This window comes from Cariama cristata, unplaced genomic scaffold, assembly GCF_000690535.1.
Source record: "Cariama cristata isolate BGI_N322 unplaced genomic scaffold, ASM69053v1 scaffold913, whole genome shotgun sequence".
In the NCBI taxonomy this organism is placed as follows: domain Eukaryota; kingdom Metazoa; phylum Chordata; class Aves; order Cariamiformes; family Cariamidae; genus Cariama; species Cariama cristata.
In genome coordinates, this window is record NW_009608702.1 from 30,529 (window position 1) to 40,573 (window position 10,045).

A 10,045-nucleotide genomic window follows, 5' to 3' on the forward strand; every position below is an offset into this window, starting at 1 on the left:
TTTTTTTAACCTTCAGCAGCACTTTTGAAGTGGTTTTGTCTTGTGAACAGGCCACGACAGGGTTTCTTATACTTTCTTTTATTTCACCAAAGGAAAATATATTTTCTTAGCCCACAGGGCACATGGTTTTTTTCCCCACCACAATAAAAGTGGGATTCTCAAACCTGGGCGCTCTCGTTAAATCCAGTGCTGGAGGTGGACACATTGCTAACGAGTGATGCAATCTGGTGCAACCGGGCCAGTCAATTAATTTCCAACCAGTTTTAAAAAAACCAAGGGGGATTTTATTTAGAAAATGAAAGCTATATAAGGTTGAGAGTCAAGTTGAGGTAAAACTTCATATTTCTGAGCATAGGGAAGCTTTAAATACCCAACTAGAAGCAGGCTTCACTCCCCCGGTAACAGTGTAATACATCTTTTTCTCCCCTCTCCCTCATCCGTGCCCTAAATTAAAGGATATTTTCACGGTCTAGGGAAGGTCCCCAGTGTTTTTCCCCCGAGGCATCTCAGTATGATCAGTGAATATGACATCACGTCGAGTGCGAAGAATTAATGCCGTTTGGAGGCTCTGATGGTTGTGGATTTGGAGAGGTGGCTTCGCCGAGGTTTTGGCTTTGCTCCACTTCCTGACCTAGGAAAGCACAAATCCTGCCCTGGGAAAGCCAGGATCTCAGCACACTGCCCCAAAACAGCTTCTTTGCATAGCGCTGAGTATCTCTTTTATGAATTAATTGTCTTTTTCTGGGGTGCGGCTGCAGCCTCCATCAGGGATGCCCCACATTTTCTTTCTCTGGTTTTTCATAGTTGGTTTATTTGGTCTTATATCCTTTTGCCTGACCGTACCGGTTGTATTTAGGCAGAAAATCGCTGGTTCGTCACATTCTCCTTCAAATAACTGGGTGTTCTTGTTATTACTTCAGGAAGGGAAGAACGCAAGGGCTTGGTACAAACTGGAATTAAAAAACCCCAAGCTTTTTATTCCAAGCTACTAGCACTCGGACAGCCAGTAAAGCTGTAAAACCTTCCGATACATTCTGTGCGCAGTAGGATCATTAGCATCGCTAATATGATAAAATGTCATTTACACGTTGAGTGTCAGAACATTGCGATTAAAAATACAACCGAAACCACGGTGGCGCTAATAAAACTCATTTTGTAATCCGTAGTGATGCGCGGTCGCTTAACATGACAGCGAAATAATTGTTGCCACGTAATCCAGTGGCATTTAACAAGGATGCTGCGCTGAGCTGTAGCCGTCCCAGTCCCAGCATTTGCAAGACCAGGACCCTAGGGAAGTTTTAATCTTCGTTCCCAAGTCCTGTCCCGTTTTATTAAGTTCGTGGGACAGTATTGATGAATTATTCCTGCTCACGTGGCTTTTAGGGTTCAGCAACATGTAGCGTGCCATCCATATATATATGAGAAATGGTTTCTGGCTCAAGTTGCAAAGGATTACCTATTGCATTAGCAAAACGCACTCTTCTGCGCTTGCTCTCTTTGAGGCTTCTCTTCTTCCCTTTCTTCCTGCGGTGCCGTCTCTGCCTGGAGTTGCAAACAAGGCACGGAGCAAGAGGCATAACCCCAGGGCTGCCGACGGATCAAAAAAGCAATAAATAATTAAAAATGCTATTACATCTCGTGTAGTTTCCCATTGCAAAGCATCACCTTTACTTAGGAATCTCTTGACGTGGCTGTGGCTGCGGACCCCGCCGTCATCCTGGGTTAAGGGCCTGGTTCCTCCCAGGAGGCCAGCGCAGGGGACCGAGTCGGTGGCGTTTGGGATCGACCGAGCGTGGGTAGAAACCTTGGGGAACAGTGGTGTGGGCGAGGGGGTGCCAATGATAACAATGGAAAGTAAACACGGAGAGGGGGCTTAACGCAGTGCACTTAAAGATCAGACCGGCTAATTAAAGGAGGTGCTCAGAGGATGCCCTAAAGACCCTTGCAAGGCACCCAAAACCTGGTTAAAAAAGCAGCTGCATACTGTAAGCCTCGTGGGATAAGCTCTCTTGTCCCTAATTTCTTCTGCCAGCAGGCTTGGAGCTAAGCTGGGTGCTGCTCAGGCATCTGAACCATGACCTGCCTTGAAATATGGGCAGAAGAAACAGGGGTTGGTTTGAAATACCTGACTTAGTGCCAGGAGTCGTGCTCCATTTGGACATCAGAAGGTCAGAAATGCTCCAAGTGATGGGTAACAGCCCGAGCGTGTTTAACGGGGAATTCCCTCGGTGCTGCAGGAGCGTATTTGCAGGTGCTTCAGACCACGCGGGTTTGCTGCCTTGTGTTCAGGCTCCGCAGAAAAGCAAAAGTATTTCAAAAAAAAAGAGAAAATCTTGCCCAAAATCACTTCTTTTTAACCGTCAGCAGCACTTCTTCAGTGGTTGTGTCTTGTGAACAGACCACAACAGGATTTCTTATACTTTCATTTATTTCACCAAAGGAAAATATATTTTCTTAGGCCGAAATGTGAGGCTCAGAATTTATTTGTCTTATATAGCTAGAATATCAATACATTTTTCTTAGCCAAAGAAATAAGGCTGCTGGGCGCAGGGAGGCTGCTTCATGCGTGGGAAAAGTGAGTTTCTGTGGTAGTTGCAGGTTATCTGGGATGTGATGCTTCTGCCAGGGGCCATCCCCCTGCCTGATGCTCAGCGGGTGGTACAGCTTGATATAAAAAAGAACCACAGAATGGTTTGATTGGAAAGGACCTTAAAGCCCATCCCGTTCCAACCCCCCTGCCCTGGGCAGGGACACCTCCCACCAGACCAGGTTGCTCACAGCCCCATCCAACCTGGCATTGAACACTTCCAGGGATGGGGCAGCCACAGCTTCTCTGGGCAGCCTGTGCCACTGCCCCACCACCCTCACCAGGAATCTAAATCTTCCCTCTTCCAGTTAAAACCCTTGCCCCTTGTCCTCTCACTCCAGGCCCTTGTCAAAAGTCCCTCCCCACCTTTCTTGCTGGCCCCTTTAGGTATGGGAAGGCTGCTCTGAGGTCTCCCCAGAGCCTTCTCTTCTCCAGGCTGAACCACCCCAACTCTCTCAGCCTGTCCTCACAGCAGAGGTGCTCCAGCCCTCGGATCATCTTCGTGGCCTCCTCTGGACTCGCTCCAACAGGTCCCTGTCCTTCTTGTGCTGAGGACCCCACAGCTGGATGAGCGGCAGGGTGCGGAGTTGGCTGCTGTAGGAGAAGGGGTGGTGGGTGTTGGTAGCTGATCTCAGCAGCCTTCAATACATGCTTGGTTGAAGGGATTTCAGCTCAGACCTCGGAGATGACCTCCTGCTCATTTCCCTCAGGGTGCCCCAACATCAAACATTGAATCTGGGGAACGTCGTGGGGAGCGTGGTGGACCCCATCTCTGTTTCTCCAATGTGGTGAAACTGGGGCTGTCACAGAATCACGGTATCACAGAATATCTCAAGTTGGAAGGGACCCATAAGGATTATCAAGTCCAACTCCCTGCTCCTCGCAGGACTACCTAAAACTGCCTTGAAGACCGGGACGGGTACAACGAGAGGTCTTCAGGCGCTGGTGGTAGACACGTCACCACGGTGTCATTAGAGGACAGGTCAGATGCCCGTGTTCAGCTCTGCCAGGACAGGGATCGGTGGCCTTAGACACCGTGATAAACCAAGACCCAGCTGGGATCTGTGCTGGCTGTGGTCACTGTGGGAACACCAGGGCTGACAAAATAAGGGGCAAAGCACAGTTTTGCACCTGGAGGGTGGCTTGCTTGATTGGAAAAATTGTTTATTTGCTATTCCAGCAGAGCTGCAAGTTCAGGTGCTGGTAGCACGTGGGTGGGATGGCCAGCTTAGATCCTGCAGCACTTGGTCCAAAAAGGCACCTAAACTCATCAAACACGAAACGCTGATCAGAGGCAATATATAGAAAGCACCGCAATAATTTGCCTAAAAGCAAAACTTTGCTTCAAAAGACACATTTTTCTTTGTTTTAAAATTATGATTGAATTGTTAAACTGTTAGCGCCGTGTTATGATTGTTACAGCCCTGTAGATATTGGGGTTGTTCTTATGAGTAGCTGAAACTCTGACCCTGCTTGTGGCTTGCTTTGCAGGAGGTGTACCGGATCCCGAAGAAGAGTCAAGCAGAAAAGGAGAACAGTGGTATGTACTCAACGTTTTCCCATCTATCACTCCGCTCCTATGAAACCACTTAATTTTTCCAGTCTGGGATGTCCAGAGATGTTCTGCCTTTGTAGCTCAGCGTTCCTACTCCTTGAAAACAGCTCCTGTAAGCAGGGAAGATAATGTAAGCAGTGAGTGATGGGAGCTGTAGCCCTGAGGCTGATACGGGGCAACCTATGACTTGTTTGAATGAAGACTCTGTTGACTAACAGAAGCTACTGAAACTGCAAGAGGGGGAAGCTAGAAATACTCTGAATTATAAAAATTCTCTCCCTTTTACCTGTTTTCCCTAACAGCTGACCGTGGGAGAGAGACAGCCGGCCACAGGGATCAGACTCCTACTCCGAAGAACCCCATCCTGAGCAGAGAGCGGGATCCCGAGAGGCAGAGCCAGAGTAAAGAGAAGAAGAGACGGAGAGACTCGTTGTCCCCTCCGTCCTCGGCATACGAGCGGGGAACGAAGAGGCCGGAGGACAGGCAAGTTGTCTGACAGCAGTGGTGGCGGGGCTGAGGATCTGACTGCTGGGCTGGGAGCGTCAGATCTGCGGTACTCCTGGCTAAAAACTCTGGGAAAAATAGTCCTGGTGGTGTTTGAAAACACTCAGGGATGAGGAAGGAGATTGTCTCCTGGAGGAATCCCGTGTGCGTGGTGAGACACATTCCCTGGCTAGAGTTGAGTGGCTTCTCGGTGTTAGGTGGCTTCTCCTCTCGGATAACCTAACCTAACCAAACCAAACCTAACCAAACCTTCATCTTAAGGCACATTTTGGGAATTAGATGGGTGACGAGGGAAGCTATATCCAGCTCTCGCACAGAAATTAGGGATGTAGCCCTCCTAATGCAAAGAGATCTTCTGAGTCCTTCAAAACCATTCCCTTCTTCTACTCCACCTCTCCCCAGTGCACTTGGGCATTGTTCTAAACCGAAACTTAGACCGAGCCTGTACCTGCCCAAGAGCTAGCAGTGCCCAAGCCAAACAGGATTTCTAACACAAAACAACATCCTTGACCAAGTGAATATCCCCCAAAACTGTTGAGAGCAAGGAAAGTGCTCCAGGTAGGTAAGACCCCGCCAAGCCGGTGCCGTGTCTCCTGCCTTCCCCTGGCAATGGTTGAGAAGATGTCTCTTCAGTTTTAAAGACCTTGCGGTGGTTTTACTTTGTGGGGTTTTTTTGTGGATGCACTGTTGCCCGATGGATTCCCACCTACCCTGCGTATGTTTTGCAAGTGATGGATAAAAGGGAGTGTGGGGACTTCAAATTGACTTACATCTTATCAAAAAAAAAAAAAAAGGATTTTTAAACACAGGTTGTCTAGGGAAACAAGGCATGAAGTCTATAAGCTCCAGTGAAAGTTAAATTACAGTGTGCACGGATACTGAAGATAACAATAGAAATTAAAAGCAACCAATTTGTGTTGTACTAGCGTGAGTTGTGCCCTTCCACGTGAAATACTTCTGCTGACCAGGTCTGGTGGCATGGGTGTTTAGAAGAGTAAAGATAAGGGCCAGATAACTGAAACATAGATGTCTTTTGTCTTGATGAGTTGGCCAGTTCAAGGAACAAGCAGTAAGAGAAAATATTTTTAATTACTAGCTGTTCTCCCAGATTTTAAGTGAGAATCGGATCAGCGCAACGACCCTGGAGCCACCCAAAGCTCTCTTTTCTTTTTCCTGTAGATTCAGACCATCGCTTTTAGAGCACCCGAACCTGTGCCGACTCCCAGGGTTATTCCCCAACCGGGCACAGCCGAACCCTCCCGGGGCCGGAGGAGCGATGGAGGGGATGGTGGTGGCAGGGCTGCACGTGAATCGGCAGCTTCTTGTTACCAGATACCCGTTTTTCTCCCTCGAAAGTTGGTTCTTAATTAAGAGAAGGAAAATATTACGTGTCTTGCATTTCAGGGAGACTTTAGATCATGTTAAAGGCAGTAAGAATACCAAGGAATTTCCTTTAAAGAAGTCAGTTTTCTGTTGTCCCTCTTTAATAGGATCTAAAGCCACTTAGTAATTAGGGAACAATTGGTGGTGAGTCAGCCAGACGAGGAAACTTTTGTCCTTGTATTGAGCTGTGCTGGGAAAGTTTAAAACATCTGGGTGAAAAATTAAGACGTAGATTTGTAATACTGTAATGTAAATCCGTGCTACTGCAATTAGCCATTTGGAGGATGGTAACATCGCAGAGTTAGAAGTGGAGCTGAGTAATGGTGGTGTGTCGAGAGATATGAAGAAGGATGGAATAAACAGTCTAATTTTTTGTGTTATTTTAAACAGAACAAGCTCTTTTGCGGGCGAGGAGTTGCCTGCTCTGACTCTTGCCTCCTGCAGCTGCATCCGTGTCGCCAGCTGGCCGGGAGAAGGACTGGGGTGCTGGCGTCCTTCTCTGGGGATGCTCTCCCCGCTTTGGCTGTTCCCCTTTGTTATAGGAAGGACTTAATAAGACAAAATAATAAAATAGGTGGAGAGAGGAACAGAGTAAATACAAGAGCATCGCTGGCTTGCTCTACGCTAAGCCCTCCATTTTCATCTGCCCATCCCTTCACGCCGGCTGCCTCTTGTGTAAACTCTCCAGGCAGTACCAGAAAGGACTGTAATTATTGAAATGGAGCTCTTCACGTCAATAAGGTTCACATTAACAGATCCTTGCAGCTACTCTGGGAATGCGAGAAAACATCTTAAGTGTATCTGTTGGTAGCAATGTGCTTTTGATATGTAAATGGAACGCATGAACATAAACTGAATATATAGAGAATATACTGGATCCTTTGTAGAATCCATTATATTAGGGCTGCAAAGCATTTTTGCTTGTAATCCCCGTTTTACCACACTCATAACTTCTAAAATACCCGCCTTTGATCTGGAATTTTCCATGGTTGAGGTCTGATCAAAGTCCTTAGGCTTTTTTTTTTTCTTTTTTGTTTTTAACCCCAACTCCTTGGAAAAATCCCTCCAGCTGCTCTGCGTCTCAGGATGAGAATTCTTATTTGTAAAAAAAAGAATTAAAAAAAAACCATCCACACTTTATTATTTTTTAAGCTGAATCTGTGGTCTAGTAAATAGCGTAACTCTAAACAGAAACGTGCTGTTTGTCATTCCCTCGTTCTTTGTCATGTCTGCAAGCACGCAGTGTCTGCAGCTCTGCCGGCCCGGGGGGGCCCTTAGAGAAGAAAGATGGGGTGCTTTCCCCATCGCTGAGCTGCCCTCATCTTTGGGGGTGAAGATGCTGTGGTGTGAGCCGCCGCTTTCTCTTTGGAGAGCCTCTTCCAAACCCCTTCTTTGTTGGTCCTGCTTTGGGAAACCATGGCAGAGGGTCTCCAGCGCGGGTACTCAGCCTTTTCGGGGGGCACACTGCTTATTCTGCCCTCTCCTTGGGTTCCCTGTTGACCCTGGAGATGTTGCCTCCCCTCGCCGGGTATCTCAGTGCTGCCTGGCAGGTCCTCCAGACTATTTCTGCTGCATCTTTGCGTCTCCGTTAGCTTCCACAGCGAACTGAAGTTGGTAAATCCAGTGGGACCACTTAGCTCATCCTCTGCCCTGGCTGCTTGCACGTGGTGGGGGGCCCAGCCGGTGTTTCTATGAGTTGCCAGGGTTGATCAAGCAACTGAAAACCAACGAATGTTTTTAGGAATTGATGCTACTGTTGGGCATTTGGGTCACCCTCTAGGTCTGCCACCAACGATGGTGGCCCTTTTGCTGCTGGAGTCCTGGACCTGCAGGTTTCTGAGGTCTCACAAAGCCTTTTTTTTTTTTCTTTCTCTCCCAGGTATGACACGCCAGCATCTTCAAAGAAGAAAGTCCGGCTTAAGGATCGCAACAAACTGTCCACGGAGGAACGCAGGAAGCTCTTTGAGCAGGAGGTCGCCCAGCGGGAGGCCCAGAAACAACAACAGCAACTACAAAACCTGGGGATGACGTCCCCCCTGCCCTACGACTCCATGGGCTACGGCACGCCCCACCACAGCTTTATCGGCTACCCGCCTGGCTACCCCATGCAAGCCTACGTAGACCCCAGCAACCCCAACGCTGGCAAGGTGCTGCTGCCCACACCCACCATGGATTCGATGTGCTCGCCGGCGGCGTACGAGCACCCGCAGACTTTAGTTGGGCACACGGTAGAACCAACCTTAACGACTCCTCAGCCGGTACCAGTAGTCCAACATGTAGCAACGACGATGGAGGTTACAACTCCGCAGTATGTAGCACAAAGCGATACCGTGGTCCATCAAGAAACCAACGTTGCCGTCCTGCCTGTGGCCGCACCGGGACCGGTGCAGAGCCAGAGCTATGGGGTGTGGGATTCCAGCCAGCAGACTGTAGCGGTACAACAGCAGTACTCACCAGCCCAGTCCCAACCAGCCATATATTACCAAGGACAGACCTGTCAGACCGTTTACGGTGTGACATCCCCCTACTCGCAGACGACCCCACCGATTGTGCAGGTAATTTGCATTTCAGACAAGGCACGGCATGAAACACCCGTGAGACGAAGGGTACCGGCCTGCAGCCAGGAAAAACACTTTATTTGCTCACTCTTTGCTAGTGCTCTTTAATATTAGAGCATCCTACTTTGCTCTAATATTAAGCTCCAGTAGCGCTTCTCAGATAGCTTCGTGGCCAAGAGTGTGAGAAAAGCAAATTTAGGCAGGGTTTTTCCCATGTACAGATGCCATATTTTGTAGTTGTTGAGGCCAAGCAGGAGTTTACAGCTTGCAGGGATGACTTTTAACCTGTTTATGAAAGTTATGTGGTTTTCTTGATTGGTTATTCTGGTGAATGGATATTTCTGGGTAAGAGCTTCCCCTGTCGCTGACCAGGTAAGCAGTAAAACACGGAGGTGTGAGCTCGCCTTCTGTTGATTTTGGAAGCACGGTCTGGAGGTGCCAGCTTTTGTATGACTTAAACCAAACAAAAAACCCAACAGATCAACCTTCTTTATCTGTTTTCTCTGAATTACACGTCCCCTTCCATTGGGCTCAGCCTGGAGCTCCAAATGGCCATGCTGAAGTGCTTTCACCTTGCGCTTTGTCTTCATTACCAAGGGTATCGGCATTGAGCATCTTGCCAATGCTTAGTTCTTCCTAAAAGCGAGACGTAGGCGATGGTACAGCTCCTGGGATAGCAAATAGGCCAGTCACATACGAAGATCGTTTGCTTGAACCCCGCTTCAGTCACTGGTCATTGCTGTTTGGTTTGGATGTTACCTTCCTCTAGTCCTTGAGGACTTATTATCCTCTTCTTGCCTTCGCTGTTTGATTCCCAGTTAGGGAAGCTGTACTGTGTCCTCCAGGAAAGGTTTTTTTGGTAAAGCAAGCTTGACTTGTGATTCCCCGTGCTTCGTTTCAGAGTTACGCCCAGCCAGGTCTCCAGTACATCCAGGGCCAACAGATTTACACGGCTCATCCGCAGGGAGTCATAGTGCAGCCACCGACAGCAGTAACTACGATCGTCGCAGCCGGGCAGCCTCAGCCCATCCAGCAGGTAAGGCTTGGTGGGTCAGAAGGGTTGGGGAACGTTCGTCTACATCTGTTTTGGGTTCACATGATTCCCCAAGGCTTCTGGATGCTGTGAAAGCATCGGTGGTACCGGCCAGAGGAGTTTCCCATGCGGCAGCACGCTGGTACCCTTGGGGATGCTGCTCTCCAGGCTGGATGTGCACATCAGACACATTTTTTGGGGGTTTTGAGCCCAGATCCTGTTGTGTTTGGGCTTTACTACCAGCACATCTGAGAACGCTGCCTATGGGTGGGCACGTGGGAGCTCTGTGACCTGCTTTCGTTGCTGAAACCCCTCCGTGAGAAATGGTGGTTCTGGCATCGGCCATGGAGGATTTAAGAGCACGGTTGGCAAAGTGGCTGTATGCCAAGCTTGGGGTGCGGTCGAGTGGCTGCTTGGTGGTATTT

General features: G+C 48.6%; 1 protein-coding gene across 1 annotated transcript in view; it reads left to right on the top strand.

Annotated features, from left to right (window-relative positions):
• Positions 1-10,045, top strand: part of SETD2 (SET domain containing 2) — a gene marked incomplete at both ends in the record, with an annotated part of 41,438 nt that overhangs the window by 28,301 nt on the left and 3,092 nt on the right. The window contains 5 exons of the mRNA XM_009697217.1: positions 4,079-4,124; positions 4,278-4,283; positions 4,445-4,625; positions 7,909-8,584; positions 9,489-9,623. Coding sequence (XP_009695519.1) covers positions 4,079-4,124; positions 4,278-4,283; positions 4,445-4,625; positions 7,909-8,584; positions 9,489-9,623 — 1,044 coding nt within the window. The remainder of the gene's footprint in view (positions 1-4,078; positions 4,125-4,277; positions 4,284-4,444; positions 4,626-7,908; positions 8,585-9,488; positions 9,624-10,045) is intronic.